We start from the raw sequence: 19,506 nt of genomic DNA on the forward strand, positions 1-19,506 counted from the left end.
TTGAATTACATACATATATATATATATATATATATATATTTTTTTTTTTTTGTTTGTTTGTTTTCTGAGGTAGGGTCTCACTCTGGCCGAGGCTGACCTAGAATTCACTATGTGGTCTCAGGGTGGCCTCGAACTCTTGGCGATCCTCCTACCTCTGCCTCCCAAGTGCTGGGATTAAAGGCATGTGCCACCACGCCCGGCCGAATTTTATAACATTTTTAAAAGAATGTTTAAAACATTAAAGACAGGTTTTTGCAGCTTTGGCTCTTTCTGTACTTACTGTCAAATGATCTTTTGGATTGAATCCCTGACTAGTTGGTAGGGTTTCACTCTAGCTCAGGCTGACCTGGAATTAACTATGTAGTCTCAGGGTGGCTTTGAACTCATGGCAATCCTCCTTACCTCTGCCTCCCGAGTGCTGAGATTAAAGCCTGGTTTTTTGTCCTCTTTTTTTTTTTTCTTTAATTATGTACACGTTTTTTTCAATATTTATTTTAGTGAGAGAGACAGAAAGAGGCAGACAGAGCGAGCATGGGTGTGCCAGGGCCTCCTGCCACTGCAAATGAACTATAGACACATTGCCACTTCATGTGCCTGGCTTTACATGGGTACTAGGGAATTGAACTCAGGTCACTGGGCTGTCAGGCATGGCAAGCAAGTGCCTTTCACAGCTGAGCCATCTCTACAGCACTCTTTTTCCTCTGTTTTACTGAGGCAGAGACTCTCACCTGAGCCCAGAGCTCACGGATCAGCTGGTCTAGCCAGCTTGCTCTGGAGAGTCCCTATCTCCTCCTGATCTGGGATTACAGGCATGCTGTCATGCCCGTCTGACGTCTACCTGGGCGCTAGGGTTCTGATCCAGTCTTTTGTTTTGTTTTGTTTTTTGAGGTAGGTTCTCACTAGCTCAGGCTGACCTGGAATAATTCACTATGTAGTCTCAGGATGGCCTGGAACGAACTCACGGTGATCCTCCTACCTCTGCCTTCCAAGTGCTGGGATTAAAGGCATGTGCCACCATGCCCAGCTACCCAGTCTATTTTTTTCTTTTAATATTTTGTTTATTTGAGAAGAGAGGGAGGGACGGAGAGGCAGATAGAGAATGGGCACGCCAGGGCCTCCAGTCACTGCAAATGAACTCCAGACACATGTGCCACCTTGTACATCTGCTTTATGTGGGTCCTGGGGAATGGAACCTGGGTCCTTTGGCTTTGCAGGCAAGCGCCTTAACTGCTGAGCCATGTCTCCAGCCCCCGAACTCCAGTCTTTATGCCTTGCACAGTAAGTGCTTTACCCAGAGCCATGCATGTGCCAGCCCCAGCCTTGTCTTTAAGAGCCTGAAGCCGGCTACTGCTACTACTGCCCGGGCACCTGTCACAGGGTTTTTCACTCAACGCACTCCACAGGCCTCTACCTCCGCACGTCAGCATAGCAGTCACTCACCTCTAGGCCCTCGTTATCTTTTTCTTTTTCTTCAGTATTGGGATTGAATTCGGGGCTTCATACAAGCACTCTACCACTGATCCGCACCCCCAGCTGTCTTTGTTATCTTAACCCAAAAGAAAATAATTCCTTTCCCCTTACCAGCTAAAACAAGGTTGGAATTAAAAAAAAAAAAAAAAGATCTTTTTAGGGAATAACAAAAACAAATTAAAAGGCTAGAGACGTAGCTCAGTTGAGAGAATGCTCACCAAGCGTGCATAAAGCCCTGGCTTCAATTCCCAACACTGCATAAACTGGGCATAACGTCACATGTCTGTAACCCAGCACCGGGGGAGTGGAGTCAGGAAGTTCACAGTCAGGTTGGAGAGAGGGCACAGCAGTTCAGAGTACTTCCTGTTAAGCATGACAGCCTGAGGAGGCCTGAGTGACCTGAGAGCCTGGTCCCCGGGACCCACATAAACAGCTGGGCACGGTCACATATGTCTGCAACCTCAGTCTCACAGGGGAGCAGAGACCTGAGAATTGTTGGAGCTCCGGAACAAATGGCAAGCTGCAGGATCAATAAGAGACTCTGGCTCAAATAAGAACTGAAAGAAGGGCTGCAGAGATGGTTTAGTGGTGAAGGCTCAATTCCCCAGGACCCACGTTAGCCAGATGCACAAGGGGGCACATGCGTCTGGAGTTCATTTGCAGTGGCTGGAGGCCCTGGCGTGCCCATTCTCTCTGTCTGTCTCGCTATCTGCCTCTTTCTATCTATCACTCTCAAATAAATAAAAATAAAAAAATAAAATTCCCTCTCTTTCTCTGTCTCTAATAAATGAATAAATAAATCTTTAAAAAAAAAAAAGAACTGAAAGAAGAGCTATGGAACAGGACACATGTTCAGCCCTGGCTACCACAGGCAAACCCTCACATACCACATCCTACACACACACACAAGCAAAGCATATGATATTCAAAGCCATTCTAGACTTTTGTTTGTTTGTTTGTTTTGTTTAGGTAGGGTCTTGCTCTAACCTAGGCTGACCTGGAATTGACTATGGAGTCTCAGAGCGGCCTCAAACTCACGGCGATCCTCCTACCTCTGCCTCCCACGTGCTGAGATCAAAGGCGTGCGCCACCGCACCCAGCCATCCTAGAACTTTATGTTGAGTCTGAGGCTCGTTTCAGATACATAAGATCCTCGTGTAAGTAAATTCTCCCTGTCTGCATCTCCCATAAATAAATAAAATAGAAATAAAAATTAAAGTGTGAGGGTTGTTAAGGGGGGGGTGGGACGTAATCATCATTGCACCCAACTGAGATTTGCTCCCTCAATGAAGTTAGAAAGGTGGGTTGGGAACTGCAGGGGAAACAACTATTGCTGTAAGACTTGAGGGTTTTAGTATCTTATTAGTACCATATAAAGTGGTCTCAGGAATGAAGGTAAAGCCCCACATTTGGGGAAGTCGACCCTGGAGTACTAGAGTCGGCCTGCTTGCTTCCGGACAATGGCCTTGGGTTCTGGACCTTCCGTGTCCTCCCGGCAGGGCTGCCATGGGCCAGGCCGAACTCTTCCGGGTATCTGGCTGTTGGTGTGTCTGGTCCCTGCTAAGAAATTCCCGGAACTGTAGTTCTGGAAAGGCCTGTGGCAGCCTTTCAACAACAGTCCCAAGGGTGAAAGGGACCTTTAATCTTGGCATCAGCATGAGGCACCTTGACCATACTTGACCCTCCCAATATTGTGGGGGGCTGGGGTGGGCGCTGGGGCTTGAATCCAGAACATGCGCTTCAGCACTGAGCTACCCACAGCTGCTCAGCTACTTTGAGCCTGTACCACGGGGGCCCACCTGCCCTCAACTCTAACAAGGAAAGTTCTTCCTTAGCTTAAGGAAGCACCTATTTGCTGCAGGCTGCCCTGATTTTCACGCTTTGTTCATTGTGGGATCCATGCCAGGTGTGGTGGAACAAACTCATAATCCTAGCACTTGGGAGGCAGAGGCAAGAAGATCACTACAAGAGTGAGGCCAGCCTGGTCTAAACAGTGAGTTCCAGGAGAGCCAAGGCTACATAGTGACAACGTGTTGCCGAACCCCCCCCCACCTTACCCCCCACCCTAAATTGTGAGGTCTGGCTGAGCTGAGGAGGAGGGCCCTGAGCGGCTCAGTGCTCCTTTGTGTTATAGTTCCTGCACATTATCCGTGTTGAGGAGCTTCCTCTGGACCTTTTTGGTGGCAGCCTTGCCTCTTTGACCTGCTTTTCCCTTACTGGCATCAGCTCCTAAGCCTTTTTTTTTTTTTTTTTTTTCCACAAGTGTCACTGCTGGCAGATTATTTTAGAAACCAAGGGCTGGAGAGATGGCTCAGTGGTTAGGTGTGCCTTCTGCACAAGCATGAGGGCCTGGAGAGATCTGAGACTAAGTTCAAAAGTCCTATATAAAACAAACAGCTGGGGCTGTAGAGATGGCTTAGCGGTTAAGCGCTTGCCTGTGAAGCCTAAGGACCCCGGTTCAAGGCTCCGTTCCCCAGGTCCCACGTTAGCCAGATGCACAAGGGGGCGCACGCGTCTGGAGTTCGTTTGCAGTGGCTAGAAGCCCTGCCTGCCCCATTCTCTCTCTCTCCCTCTGTCTTTCTCTCTGTGTCTGTCACTCTCAAATAAATAAATAAATAATGAACAAAAAACATTAAAAAAAAAAAACATCTGGGCACGGGTAAGCTACATTCTCAGGTCCTGGTATTGAAATTCAATTGCCATGGTAACAGTGTTGAGAGGTAGGAACCTTTTTTTTTTTTTTTCTTTGTCTGTCTTGTTTTGTTTTTCAATTTAGGTCTCAGTCTAGCCCAAACTGACCTGGAATTCACTATGTAGTGTCAGGGCGGCTCCAGACACATGCATCACCTTGTGCATGGCTTTATGTGGGTAAATTTGAACACTGGTCATCCAACTTTGTAAGCAAGCGCCTTAACCACTGAGCCATCTCCCCAGTCTGAGAAGCAGGAACTTTTAAGAGATAATTAGATCCAATATGTACTGCCCTCATCAATGGATCAAGGCAGTTATGGTACGAATGGATAGTTATAAAAGGGGGGGAGTTTGTCCCCTTTTGAGAAAGATAGACTTTCTCTATCTCCCTCTTTTCTTCCCCCATCCTCTCATTTATGCTCTTTTATCCGTGACATCCAGTTATTTTTTTAAATTTTTATTAACTTATTTGAGAGTGAGAGAATGGTTACACCAGGGCCTGTAGCCACTGCAGAGGAACTCCAGATGCATGCACCACCATGTGCATCTGGCTTACATGGTGTGTTGGTTTGATTCAGGTGTCCCTCCCCCATAAACATAGGTGTTCTGGATGCTAAGTTCCCCAGCTGATGGCAATTGGAAATTAAAGCCTCCTGGAGGCAGTGTATTGTTGGGGGCTGGTTTATGGGTGGGACAGCCAGCTCCCCCTTCCCAGTGTTTGACACACTCTCCTGTTCCTATTGTCCACTTTATGTGGGCCAGGGGGTGATGTCCACCCTCTGCTCATGCCATCGTCTTCCCTGCCATCATGGAGCTTCCCCCTTGAGCCTGTAAGCCAAAATAAACCTCTTTCTTTCCCACAAGCTGCTCTTGATTGGGTGATTTCTGCCAGCAACATGGACCTGACTACAACACATGGGTACTGGGGAATCAAACTTGGATCCTTAGGCTTTGTAGGCAAGCACCTTAACTGCTAAACCATCTCTCCAGCCACACCTCCTTTTTTTCCAAGGTAGGATCTTGCTCTAGTCCAGGCTGACCTGGAATTCACTATAGAGTCTTAGGTTGGCCTCGAACTCATGGCAATCCTCCTACCTCTGTCTCCTGAGTACTGGGATTAAGGTGTGTGCCACCATGCCCAGTTCGAGCCTTTTTTTTTTTTTTTTTTTGAGGCAGGGTCTCACTCCAGCCCAGGTTGACCTGGAACTCACTCTGCAGCTCCAGGCTGGCCTTGAACTCATGGTGATTTTCCTACCTCAGCCTGCTGAGTACTGGGATTAAAGGCATGCACCACCATGCCCCAACTGTTATGATTCAGTTTTACGATTCAGCAAGAAGGCCCTCATCATGTGCAGCCCTTCAATCAGAAATTGCCCAGCTTCCAGAAACTGACTAAATATACTTCTATTGTTTATAGTTTTTCCCATCTGTGATAGATTAGCAACAGAAAACAGACTGAGACACCAAACATGACCCAAACTGAATGAACAGATGGCCCTTCCCCAAAGCTGTTTCTAGGGTCTCCTGTAAAGGCCAGTGGCACCACTGTCCGTCCAGCTGCCTAAGTCAAGACAGATCATCACGCCCGCTCTGCCCCTGTTCTAGCCCACCAGCCAGGTACTGTGAACGCCTCTTCCATCCATCCACTTCCCTTTACCTCCTGGAAGCCCAGAAGGTTGAGGAGAATCAGGAGGCAGCCTAAGGCCGTCATTTGGAGAATGCCGGTGGCTGCAGGGTGGCCATTCTACAGACTACAGCGCAGTGAGTGAAAAGGCAAGCATGCTTGGTGTTTCTTCAGATAGCTGCTGGGCACTAGCCAGTGTGAAGTGCTGTTCTAAATTCCCTTGCCGTCGCCGGGAACAAGACGATCTGGTGCCTTTGCTCCTCAATCCTGTGCACTATAGCAGGTGGGGCGCAGACCTGCCCTGCCAGAGGGGAGGCTGAGTCCTTATTAAATATTTTTGGTAGGAGGCTCGAGGTGAGTTCAAGGCCACCCTGAGACTACATAGTGAATTCCAGGTCAGCCTGGGTTAGAGAAAGACCCTACCTTGAAAAAAAAAAAATTATATATGTAATTCTGGGCCAAGCCAGGTTAGTTTTGCTGGGAACAGGAGGGTAGAGACGGAGGAGAGTGAACCAGAAAACTGGCCAGTGAGGAAGAAGGAAGTGTCAGAGGAAGGAAGGAGGAAAGGGAAGGAGAGGAGCTTCTCAAGGACAGAGAATAAGGAAGTGCAGAGAGGCCTGAATTTGTCAGTATTGTGAAGGTGGTGAGGGCTAGCAGGTAGTAATAAGAAGCCTCTGCTGGGCTGGAGAGATAGCTTAGCGGTTAAGCACTTGCCTGTGAAGCCTAAGGACCCCAGTTTGAGGCTCGGCTCCCCAGGTCCCACGTTAGCCAGATGCACAAGGGGGCGCACGCGTCTGGAGTTCGTTTGCAGAGGCTGGAAGCCCTGGCGCGCCCATTCTCTCTCTCTCTCCCTCTATCTGTCTTTCTCTCTGTGTCTGTCACTCTCAAATAAATAAATAAATAAATGAATTTTTTAAAAAAGCCTCTGCTGCTGCTCGAGGCCACAGGGGCTGGGCTCTGGGCTCTGTTGTGGGAATCTGGAGGCCCATGATGCTAGTTGCCCTCTGTCAAAATTGCTCCAGAAATACTGCTGGGTGCAAGTTGCTCCTGGCTGATGCCATATCCGGATGTCCTGAGATAAACCCTGGGGAGGGGGGAGCCCTTTGGGGGTGCATGCAGTTGTCAACCAAACACCCCCCGGGAGGAGAGCAAGTCAGCGTAGCAGGGCTCAGGGCGCTTGTGGAGAGCAGCGTTGACGGTTGGCTCTCCTGGCAGGTGGGCTGGTTCCTGGCCCTGGGCATCAGGCAGAGGATATGGGTTGGGAACACTGACCATGAGCCTGTCCCAGTGGGGTGGGCCAGTGAATTTGCCCATCTGTAGGCAGGGAAGGATTTTGTTTGGTTGGTTAGTTGTTTTTGATTTTACGAGGTAGTGTCTCGCTCTAGCCCAGGCGGACCTGGAATTCACTAGGTAATCTCAGGCTAACCTTGAATTTATGGTGATCCTCCTACCTCTGGCTCCCAAGTGCTGGGATTAAAGGTGTGCGTCCCCATGCCTGGTCCTAGGAAAGGGATTTTTGTTGTTTGTTTTCTCGAGGTAGAGTCTCATATAGCCTAGGCTGTCGTGGAATTCACTATGTAGTCTCAGGGTGGCCTCAAACTTATATTGAGCCTCCTACTCTGTTTCTCAAATGCTGGGATTAAAGACGTGCACCACCACGCCTGGTCCTAGGTAAGGATTTTGAATGTCAACAATCTCTGGGAAGGTTTCCCTGAGGAAGTCCAAGCAGAAGGCAGAACAGATACCTTGACCTAGCATTGGGCTAGTCCCTGAACTTACAAGGTAATAAAGGAAATAAATTCCCTGGGCTAGAGAGATGGTTTAGCGGTTAAGTGCTTGCCTGTGCAGCCTAAGGACCCCGGTTCGAGGCTCAATTCCCCAGGACCCACGTTAGCCAGATGCACAAGGGGGCGCATGTGTCTGGAGTTCGTTTGCAGTGGCTGGAAGCCCTGGTGTGCCCATTCTCTCTCTCTCTCTGCCTCTTTCTCTCTCTCTGTCTGTTGTTCTCAAATAAATAAAATAAACAAAAAAATTAAAAAAATTAATTCCCTGACTGGGGAAGACGTTTATGATTTGTGCAAAGCTTGGAGAGCCTGAAGAAAGCCCCTGACAAACCCAAAAGATGCTCCCTCTGTTTCACACCCCAGTGAAGCTGTCTGAACCCCTGATGCTGACAGACCTTAGGAGACCCAAGCTGAATGTTTTCAAGGCAGCGCCTCACTCCCACCGGCTGTGTCCATCTTCCCATCTTGGAAAAGAGTGCTTCCACTGTCCCCTTTGACTCAGGCCAGAGACCTGGGGCTCTCAATAGCATCCTCTCCCCATCCAAACCATCACTCGGTCTTGGGGATTCCACTCCCAAACTACATTTGAAGCACACCGAGCTGGCAGGACAGCTGCAGTGGCCTGCTCCCTGGCCTCTCTGTGGCCTCCCACCGTCCAGCAGCATGAAGTCCTGGCACTGCATAAGCTACACGAAAATCCACGATTTTTACTTGCTGCAGCTACAAGCAGCACCACCTGGTCTCTCATTCCTCTCCCCAGGTGCATATTGCTTTTCTTCGGCCTTCTGGAATGGACAGAGCTGCTCCTACTTCAGAGGTGCCCCATGCTTCATCTCTCTCATCCCACTTCAGCTATCTGTGCATACTTAGTGGGAAATGGGTGTTAAGAGAGGAGTCATGCTGGGCGTGGTGATGCAGACACTCGTGAGGCAAAAGTAGGATGGTTATGAGTTCGAGGCCACTCTGAGTCTACAGAGTGAGTTGCAGGGCAGCCTGGTCTAGAGTGAGCCCAAATCTAGAAAAAACAAGATTAAAAAAAAAAGGGGGGGCTGGAGAGATGGCTTAGCGGTTAAGCGCTTGCCTGTGAAGCCTAAGGACCCCGGTTCGAGGCTCGGTTCCCCAGGTCCCACGTTAGCCAGATGCACATGGGGGCGCATGCATCTGGAGTTTGTTTGCAGAGGCTGGAAGCCCTGGCGCGCCCATTCTCTCTCTCTCCCTCTATCTGTCTTTCTCTCTGTGTCTGTCGCTCTCAAATAAATAAAAGTTTAAAAAAAATTTTTTTTTTTAATTCTTTTTCCTCTGATCTTGACATGTGTGCCCTGGCACACATGCCCACGTGCACACACAATAAATAAATTCATTAAGAAAAAAAAAAAAAAACGGGCTGGAGAGAGAGCTTAGTGGTTAAACGCTTGCCTGTGAAGCATAACGATCTCGGTTAGAGGCTCGATTCCCTAGGACCCACATAAGCCAGATGCACAAGGAACCGCAAGTGTCTGGAGTTCATTTGCAGTTGCTGGAGGCCCTAGCGTGCCCATTCTTACTCTATCTATCTGCCTCTTTCTCTCTGTGTCTGTCTGTGTCAAATAAATAAATAAAAATATTAAAAAGAAAAACAGGGCTGGAAGGATGGCTTAGTGGTTAAGGCATTTGCCTGCAGAGCCCAAGGAACCTGGTTCAATTCCCCAGGACCCATATTAGCCAGATGCACAAGGGGATCATGTGTCTGGAGTTCGAATGCAGTGGCTGGAGGCCCTGGTGTGCCCATTCTCTCTCTCTCTTTGCCTCTTTCTGTCTGTCTGTCGCTCTCAAATAAATAAAAATAAACCCAAAAAATTAAGCAGCTAATTGTGGTGTAGGCTCATGTGTTTTCAATGTTTGGTCCCCAGCTGGTGGCAGTTTGGGAGGTGGAACCTTGCTAGGGGAGATCAGTTTTTGGGGGGGGGCTTTACAGTGTTATAGTCCAGCTTCCCCCTTACTAGATCTTACTCTGCTGCTTTCTGCCAGCTGCTCTGGCAAAATGTGATGCTCAACTTCTGCCATCCTTTTCCTGCCATGATAACATTTCCCCTTGAGAGTGTAAGCCAAAATCCTTTCCTCCCTGTGGTGGTCTGATTCAGGTGTCCCCCAGAAACTTCGGTGTTCTGAATGCTAGGTTCCCAGCTGATGGAGATTTGGGAATTAACTCCTGGAGGGACTGGAGAGATGACTCAGCAGTTAAGGCACTTGCCTGCAAAGCCTAACAACCTGGGTTTAATTCCCCAGTGTCCACGTAAAGCCTGGGGCATAAAAGGACACGTACATCTGGAGTTTATTTGCAGCAGCTGGAGGCCCTGGCATGCCCATTCTCTCTCCCTCTTCTCTGTATGTCTCTCTGCTTGCAAATAAATATTTCTTTTAAATGTGGGGGGCAGGGTGTGGCAGTGCAGGCCTTTAATCCCAGCACTTGGGAAGCTATGGTAGGAGGATTGCTGTGAGTTCAAAGCCAGCCTGAGACTGCATAGTGGATTCCAGGTCAGCCTGGGCTAGAGTGAGACCCTACCTCAAAAAAAAAAAAAATTGTGGGGGTAGGGTGTAGGAGAGACCCTTTGATTAGGGGATGTGGTTGTTCTTTGAACCATGCTTCTATGTCTAGCTCAGCATGTCTTAAAATATTCTTGTTCATAAATTTGCCTATCCATCTAGTTCCTGTATGATCATTTCAACTAGCTGAGGCGCTTTTTAAATTTTTTTTTTTTTTTTTTTTTTTTGAGGTAGGGTCTCACTCTAGCCCAGGCTGACCTGGAATTCACTATGTAATCTCAGGGTGGCCTCGACCTCATGGCGATCCTCCTATCTCTGCCTCCTGAGTGCTGGGATTAAAGACGTGCGCCACCGCGCCCAGCTCCTGAGGCTCTTTTTACCACTCGCTTCTGAGCAGGTAAAATCTTCTCTGGTTCTGAACCTGGATTCGATCCCCAGCACCACAAGCAAACAAACCTGCTCCAGTTCACCCTCACCAGGTTGGGGAAGGAACGAGGATACTCCCCTCCTGGCATCAGCCACCTCCTCCCAGGCCTCTTGAGCCTGGTACATCCCAGCCTATAGAGCTCAGGAGACTGCAGCTCAGCACAAGGCCACCTCGTCATTCCTGATCTCCCTGTGACAGGCTCAACCTGGCTTGGCCTCACTTGGGGGGCAGAGCAACAGAGATAAATCGGAGGGGTCCCTGGCTCAGAGGTGAGGAGTGGGGAGGAGGTGAAACTAGCAATCTGAGGATGGTTAGCATTAGGGGGATTGATCTGTATTGGGAAACTAATGTGGCCTGCTGTGCGTGACTAGCAGACACCACCCACTCCATCGCTACCTCAGATGAGGTGCAGTGTGGGTGGGAGGAGGGGAGGAGGGAGGCCTAAAGATGAAAACGGAGGGAAGCGCCAGGAGACAACAAGGGGAGGCAAGTGGCCATGATGCCAAATTCTAGGGGCTGAACTTGACCAATCACAACGTTAGGATTAAATCCTAGGAAAGACCTCCCTCCCAGGAAAACAGATCTAGGGAAGAGATAAGAAGTCACATCATACTTTGATCTCTAGCAAAGTGGAGACTGCAAGAACACTTTCTGGGGAGAGGGAGCAGTCACCCTAACTGCCTAACAAAGCTACCTGACTCCCTCTCATGGGGATGAAAGAGGTTGCCACCATACCCACCTTTAGAGAAAAATCAAGGAGGTAACCCAAAGTTTCCGTAACCCCCTCACTCCATTTCCCTATCATTAACACCTGACTAATGTATAACCATTATTACTATTAGTGACAAATGACAAGTCAGGATATCACACCAGCCACCCTGACAGGAAGACAAAGGGTGCTGCGGCACTCATGAGGTGCAGGAGAAACACTCCAAGGCCACAGTGATCTGGGCATGCCACACGGCATGCCACACAGGAGGCTGGAGAGCCCAGCAGGGAGTGGGAACCAGGTCCGAGACAGACCTGGGTCTCAGGGGCTCCCGCTCCATCTCCAGCTTCACGTGCCACTCTCCCGCCCCTGCCAGCCTGCTCCTCATCTATCCCTGCCAGGCCCGCTCAGCAGCTCAGGAAGCCCTCATCAATCAGTCCCTTCTGCCCTTTGATCACTTCCTTGCACTAACTGGTGCAGGCAACCATCTTCTCGGCCTCAGGGCCAGGTGCAGGGGCAGCCTGCGAGCAGTTTCTCCGTTCAGCCCTCAATGGACCTAGCTGGTCTTCCCTTCCTGCCCCACCTCTCCTATTGATTATCTGTAGGCCTATTTGCATTTCCATCCACAGCCAACAGCTTGCCTCTTCCCTGGTATATCCCCTGGGGTGACTGGCCAAGAAAATTTCCAGCAGCTCCAAGAGTCTCCATCTTTGCTCAGATCTACCTGGGTGTGGAGCAGCTGCCAAGCGTATCCTGGCATGGTCATCTTCCTTTGGGCCTGTGGCACATTCTTCTCCCAACACTGTGACAAGCAGATGGCACTGCATTCAAGAACCAGCAGCAGAGAGGGCTGGAGGGATGGCTTAACGGTTAAGGCATTTGCCTGCAAAGCCAAAGGACCTAGGCTCAATTCCCCAGGACCCACGTTAGCCAGATGCACAAGGGGGTGCACGTGTCTGGATTTGCAGTGACTGGAGGCCCTGGTGCACCCATTCATTCTCTCTCTCTCTCTCTCTCTCTCTCTCCCTCTTTCTCTGTCAAATAAATAAAAATAAAATATTTTAAAAAAAATCAGCAGAGAGGCTCAGAGGCTTAGCAGCTGCTTTGACCCAAATCCCACAATGGTCAGATCACCCTGCTATATGCTTTTGTGAACCTTTATAGCATTCCTCTAAGGTTTTAGGACCTTTGCTATGCCACACTTACTTGTGTCTGTCCTCCAGACTGTAAGTTCTATGAGGATAGGTTCTTGGGATTGCTCTACCCACCACTGTTTCTCAAGGCCTTGTGACCTGCACATACTAAATACTGATACAGATTAGATCTCATACACATTAGACACTCCATGAATCTTGTTAAAATTATTGATGAATTGGCTAAGTTGTAAACAGAACATTCATCCAACAATGATTGAGTAGCCAATCCTTTGATAGGTCCTGGGAACATAGGACAAATCATATCACTGGGTGTGGTGGCACACGCCTTTAATCCCAGCACTTGGGAGGCAGAGGTAGGAGGACCGCTGTGAATTCGAGACCAACCTGAGACTACATAGTGAATTCCAGGTCAGTCTGGGCTAGAGCGAGACTCTACCTCAGAAAAACAAACAAAAAAAGATAGATTGCATCATAGGTCCCACCCTTTAAAAAATCAATCTTCTAGGGAAGACAGACTTGCAAATCAAAAATTACAACAAGTGGGGCTGGAGAGATGCCCATTTTTTCTCTCTCTCTCTGTCTGCCTCTTTCCCTCTCTTGCTCTCTCAAATAAATAAAATTTTAAATAAATTTAAAAAAATTACAACAGGTGGGCTGGAAAATGGTTTAGTAGTTAGGGCGCTTGCCTGCAAAACCTAAGGACCCAGGTCCAATTCCCCAGAACCCACATAAAATTACAATGGGGGCGGGAGGGGGAAAATGGCTGGAGAGATGGCTCAGCGGTTAAGGAACTTGCCTCCAGAGCATAAGGACCTGGGTTTGATTCCCCAGGGCCCATGTGAAGCCAGATGCACAAGGTGGCACATGCACCAGGAGTTCATTTGCAGCCACTGCAGGCCCTAATGGGCCCATTCTCATTTCTCTCTTTCTCTCTGCTTGCAAATAAACAAATAAATAACATATCTTAAAAATTACAACAGGGTAAATGCAGGAGGGAGCAATGTGCCAGATCTTGTGAGAGAATACGGGTCATAATTGTGCCCTCCCATCAGGACTGAGGGTAGAGGGCCAGGGCAGGTATGGTGGGAAGACCCCACCTTGGATCTGATCCGGGGTATGAAGACGTGCACCTCCCGTCACTCTCTTTGATGGTCTGGCAGAAACCTCTTCCAGGAGGGAGCTCCGCGGCTGAGCCAATTTGAAACAATCTTATGAGATTTCTTGAGCCACAAGCTCAAATATCACCTATCCAGTCTGCTCGATGCACTCCCTCGTCTTGTCTTTCCATCTCACACATCATTAAGTCCCAGGTCACAGCTGTCTGCAGGCAATTTCACCAGCTTTCCCCAAGCCGTGTCTCCTTGGCTCCTCTCCTCTTTGACAGGGATTCGGCACCACCTGATTTTCAGTTGCAGATACGCGTCCCTCGTCCCTCCCCGTCGAAAGTGCAAGGGCAGAGGGGCACATGAAAGGAGGGGCTGTGGGCAACACCCCAGGTGGGGAGGAAATAGAACTGATTAAAGTACCAACGGGAAAAATGTTTTGTTTTTTTTTTCTTCCAAGACAGTGTCTCCCTCTAGGCCAGGCTGACCTGGAACTCACTATGTAGTCTCAGGGTGGCCTCAAAGTCACAGCGACTCTCTTACCCCTGCTGCGATTAGAGGCGTGCACCACCACACCTGGCTTTGGACAGGTGAATGTCACTACTGTATGGTGTCTACCAGGGGCTCATAGGTAATAACTGAGCTCCATGTCTGGGCCTGCATTGGAGAATGGTCCCAGAGTGTAGTGAATGCTATCACAATGGCCTGAGGCCAGCACTGAGAAGCAGGTCAGTTGCTCCCAATACGTGGAGTCATTTTGAAAGAGGAAATCTAAGTTTCATCTAAAGTATTCATGGATTTCCTTTTTATGCCACCTGTCTGCAGAAACACACAACCATATCCACCCATAGAGGGCTTCAATTTTATTTTTACTCGAGTCTTTACAGAAAATGGCACAGAAAACACATTTTGAATACCTAAAAGTTATTACGCTTCCATATTTCAAACAGCTTAATATCAACTTTGTTTCTTCTCACCCTATATACATTATTTACACACCAGGGCTGTAACCTAACATTTCAAACCAACAGAAGACAGAGACAAGAACTTGGGAGTGAAGAGAGTTCTGTGAACATAATAAAGAAGAAATCAACTTTTGATACAGAAATAAAATTGCAGTTTGCTGTCTTGGGCCTTGCTTAGGAACACTGCAAAGATGGGTAGGATGCTGGAAGGAAAGTTCTTGGAGGCTGAGCAGATAGATGGGGTGGGGTCTTGGGCCTGGGATTACAGGACCAGCAGAAGGCAAAGGCAGGTGAGAGGGGCGTCTGCCATAGAGACCAACAGTACGGACAAGCTTCCTCACCAGCAGACAGAAAAGGCCCCGGTTCCTCAGTCCCGTTCCTTATCTCATGAGCGTGTTTCTTGACATCCGCCTGGCATGAGGGTGTGGGTGCCCGCAGCTTGACCTGGGTTGACCACCGCCTCCTGCCTTGCTTTCCTTTGAGCCCTCCCACCGCTTCCTTGTCACCTATCCCTAAAAAATATTCATTGTCCAGGCCCAGGCTTGTCCCGTAAGGGACACCCGGGTCAAGGTGAGGCCAGAGCTGTGGCTTCCTGGCCGAACCTGGTTTTCTCCAAGTCAAGCACATGGGAGCCAGTAGGTTAAAAGAAGCTTTGCGGGGAGAGGGTTTCACACAGAAAGTCAAAGTCACGGGCAGTTCGGAATGCTTCAGAACACAGATCCAGAAGCCCAAGGGCTCTAGGCAGAGAGCCCGGGCACCCGGGCAGCGCACTGAGCCGCAGCATTGGCGAGAAGTGCCCCTTTCTCCAGGACACAGGGACTGGACCCCACTACCGGTGCTGCGGAGTGTTGGCACCGTGGGGAGAAGAGCCCATGCGGCAGGTTCCGTGTGAAGAGGGCAGGTTTCTGGGAGTGGCCACAGCAAGGGCATGAGAGGAAGACCCACGCCCAGACCTTCCACTGAGTCCTGAATCTGGGCATCACTGATGGTGGGAGCGAGGACAGAGGTTGTACGTGAACCCACGGAGCAGGATATTCACACAGCAGGACCCCAAGGTCCAGGCTCGGAGAGCTGGAAGGAACAGGCAGAAAGATCTGCTGAGGACGAGGGTGCTCAGGACACTGGAGCTGGCGGGCAGGGCATCAATCGGAGTCACAGGTGCGGCAGGCAGTGGGTCTGTAGCAACAGGCTTTAGGTGTGGGTGGAAAAGTCCACACGGGGGCTGAGCTGGGAAGGAGGGCTTTTTAGAGCCTCGAGAGTAAGGGGTGGACTTGAATAGCCAGAGTCACCAGGGGATTCAGTGGCAGGGGCTTGAGGAGACGGTTGGGGCGGCAGGAAGGCTTCCGAGGCAGGGATGCTAGAAGGAGGAGGAGGAGGCTGGAGAGTCAAGAGTATGTCCAAGATGTCTCAAAGCCACGGTCAAAACTGATCTGTGCCTGGAGTTTGACAGGGGCAGCGGAGGGCCTGAGGAGTAGGGACAGGTGGCAGAGGCCAGACCTGGCCCTGCCTCAGAGAGAACCTTCCACCACCACAGGCCCTGAGAGGAGCAGAGTCTTGGTTGCAGGGCCAGCACTCCTTGACCTAAACCATGTCCTCCATCTGCGCAGGACTGAGCTTCTCTGCCGGCCTGTCCTCGTCCATGGCTTCCTCCTCCTCCTCCGGCTTCTCCGCGTTCCGGGCCGGGTTGTCAGACCCTGACACAGTCCCCAGCACCTTGGTGCTGTGTTCCTGAGCTTTGGCTCGGAGCGCTGCAATGCTGTTCTCCCTCAGTTCCTCCTGGGAGATGGCCGCCTGGGCATCCGGGCCCCTCTCCTCCTGCTCCAGCTTGTCCAGCTTGGTCAGGGCCTGGCGTTCCGCCTCTGGCTTCCTTCCTGACTCAGCTGCTGCCTCCAGCGACTTTTTGTGCATCCCTAAAAAGAATTGTTGGTATTCGGGTTTAGAAAAGCGCCTGGGAAAGCCATCTTGAACTGAAAACAGCAAAGATAGAGAGAGGGCAGAATTAAGGACGAGCAGAAAGCCTTAACTTCACACACACCACAGTCTCCCAAATCCCAGGGCTGTGCTGGGGTCAGGGGACAGAGAGGGTGGCTGGTAGGGATGAGGTTGGAGGCCAAGAGCTGGGAGCCAAGCTTGCAGAGGATTTCTCTACACCCTTGCATGCCTGGTTCCCCCGCCCCGTGGCCTGTCCTGTTCTTTCAGGGCATAGCATACAGTCACCACCCCAAACGCACACACACCCCTTTCCTTTGTTTTGAGACTCCAGATCTTACACCACCAAACAAAATAAACTAATGCTATTATTACCAGCCAAAATAGCAAGTAGGGGAAAATGGTAGGTGGAGAGATATAAGGGGAAGAAGTCCTTTGGGCAAAGCTGGAGTAGTGAACAAAGGTACCTAGGGGTCCCCTCAACACCCAAGGTGGGGGGGACTGTTTCATTCAACATAAGCCTACCTCTGGCCAAGAAGGACAGTACAGACCCTAGGGCAAGAGCCACACCCACCTCACAGGACGAAAGAATCCACAGTTAGAGACCTGACTGGTACGGGAGTTCTTGGTAGGTGCAAGGGACAGACACCAGGTCCATGCCCCCCCCTACCTGAGCCCCCTACAGACTGGATGGCCTGCTTGGAGGGGCCTCCCTCCCTTTGGGCTGCTGTGGCTCAGATCTCTGTACCCACAGCTCTGTCCCTTCCCCCATAGAGCCTGCTCTCCTCCCCTCGCCATAAGGGCAGGGCCCCAAAGAAGGTGTGGGCTCTTACCCAGTAGCCATGGGGCACAGGAGTCCATGATGCCATCCTTAGCCGACTTGAGGATGGACTCGGGCAGGGGAATGGAGTGCCGCACCATGGCTCCGTAGAGCCCGTACTCAGCCATGACGCTGCTCCTCCCCCAGCACTTCTCTCGCTTCCTCCACTTGGCTCTGCGGTTCTGGAACCAGACCTGCCGGTGCAGAGAGAAGGTCAGCGCTGTGCTCTGACAAACCTTAGGCCCAAGGCCCTTATTCCTCCTGTCTGCCTGGAGTGAGGGTTCTGTCAGACGTCCTTAACTCGGCTCCCCAGTTCCACCGTGTTCCTGAGGTACCTCAGGCACAGAGGGTGCTCAGAAAGGTAGTATCGATTCCTGTGAGAATACCATGGGCAAAATAGGATTGTTGTTTTGTTTTTAGTCAAAGCATTTTCAGAAGGCCTTTCAGGTGTGCAGCGCCCAGTGTGATCCTTGCTTGCAGATTCCCGCTTAGGTGTGAACCCTCTTCCAGATGCTCTAGGAAGCCAGACAGTCCAGGAAGGCTACAGAAGTGTGGACCCAAGGAGCTCAGAGCAGGAAGTAGGGCTCAGAACAGTGGATTCTCTTGGAGGTATGTCCCCCAGTGTCTGTAAGTCCTGGGCCAAGTCGGCCTCCCTTTCTCTGTCCTGTGCCACCTCTGAGCCCTGCTACGCTGCTTTTGCCCTCCACACACGCACTGCCCACCTTTCTGAGCTTAACTCGGAATGGATTTAAGGGACTGCATGAATTCTTGGCTCAGGGAACAAAGGTGACATTCTCCAGGGTGTGAGAGGCAGAGCAGAGTCGAGTCGGACAAAGGAGAGAAAGCTGGGTAGACAACACGTTCCTGGGGAAATGTCAGTCTCTGGCCCTTGGTGGTGCCAGCTGGGTCTGAATGAAATTAAGGGCCCCTGGGGATGTCTACAGCTTTCTTATTAGTAATAATGATAATTAGTAGCTGTGATCATTATTAATTTATTTTTGCGGTGCTGGGGATGGAACTTTGGATCTTGCATAAGCTAGGCAAAGGACTCTAAGCCTTCTGCAGTTTCTTGGGGTGTTGGGGGGTCTGAAAGCTCCCAGCATCCAAGCCCGATTTGGTGGGGCAGGATTTCTTGGTCACCCAAACATCGACCTTCCAGAGCCCAACAGCTGACTTCAAGGAGGAGAAGTGAAGCCCCAGGAAACTGGTGGGCCCAGGAAAACTGCACAAGCTTCTGGTACCTCTTTGACCCCAAGGGGCAGGGATGCCCAAGTAACCTCCCCTGGGGGGAGGTGGGGCACCGCCTGCGGGAAGAGGCGGGCAGCAGAAAACCCCCCCGTTTTCCTGGGCGATCTCCATCCCGGGGCCTCGGGCCGCCCCCCGCCCTTCCCTCCGGGCCCCCTCCTCCGCCCCCCGACGGCGGCCTGCGGGCCGAGGCATCAGCTTTTGATGAAAAATTGCTCGGGCTCTATTCAGGAGGCGGCAAAAGAAGAGTCACCCCCAGGGGCAGCCCTGGGCTGATTGAAAAATAAGTTAATTTCAGTTTGAATCGATGGGCCTCAGGCACTGAAATATCACGGGAAATTAAAGCGGCTTCTCTCCCGGGAGCCGCGGCATTGACCCGCACTAATTAATGCTGGGGACGCTGCGCTCGCCTCGCCGAGAGCTGCTCCCCTTCCCCGGGGGACCCCAAACACTCCTCATTTAACTAATTAGACGGGGAAAATTGGGTGTTAATTTGTTTAGGATTCCCCCCCCCACACACACACCCTTCCCCGCCGCAGCTCCCTCCCCGCCCCCACCCCGCATGGGGGCGCGGAAATGAATGCGGGGCTCGCCCGGCAGATGGCTGCCCCGGTCACTCTGCAATCTTCTCCGACTTGATTGCTTGATTAGGTCGTTAGCACATTAAAAAAAAAAAAAATTGCTTGCCGTCTGGCGCTGGCGTGATGAGTGGGACGCGCGGCAGCGCCTGGGTAATTTATCTTTTTATACGGCAAAGAATTTGATTTCAATCTGCAGATATATGGGGCGCCTTTGACACCTGTTTAACATCGCGCCCGCTGACAGTTTAACCCCTTTGCTGCCGCGGCGACAGGGAACCCCCCCCACGCTCCCCCCCCCCACAAAGCGGTGGCCCGCGGGGCTCCGGGGCTGCGCTCTCGCTGTTCACGCCTCTGCCGCCAGGAGGCGCAGCGAGCGGGGAGCATCCGCCTGCAGCCAGTCTCCCAAGCCGAGAGGCCGAGCACAACCTGCAGGGGGCGCTCCGAGCAATCGCCAAGCAGCCTCACCGACTACAGGGGC

General features: G+C 50.8%; 1 protein-coding gene across 2 annotated transcripts in view; it reads right to left on the reverse strand.

Moving 5' to 3' along the window:
* Window positions 1-15,911: 15,911 nt before the first annotated feature.
* Vsx2 (visual system homeobox 2) overlaps window positions 15,912-19,506 on the reverse strand; it is a 30,285-nt gene continuing 26,690 nt past the window's right edge. Inside the window, exons 4-5 of one of the 2 annotated variants that reach the window (XM_012950670.2) lie at window positions 17,216-17,396; window positions 15,912-16,363 (exon numbers count right to left, since the gene is read on the reverse strand). In XM_012950670.2, coding sequence (XP_012806124.2) covers window positions 16,035-16,363; window positions 17,216-17,396 — 510 coding nt within the window. In that variant the 3' untranslated portion in view covers window positions 15,912-16,034. Of the gene's footprint in view, window positions 16,421-17,215; window positions 17,397-19,506 lie in introns of both variants that reach the window. The other variant, XM_045155628.1, reaches the window with a different exon arrangement.

The sequence above is a fragment of the Jaculus jaculus genome, chromosome 7 (assembly GCF_020740685.1).
Source record: "Jaculus jaculus isolate mJacJac1 chromosome 7, mJacJac1.mat.Y.cur, whole genome shotgun sequence".
NCBI classification, from domain to species: domain Eukaryota; kingdom Metazoa; phylum Chordata; class Mammalia; order Rodentia; family Dipodidae; genus Jaculus; species Jaculus jaculus.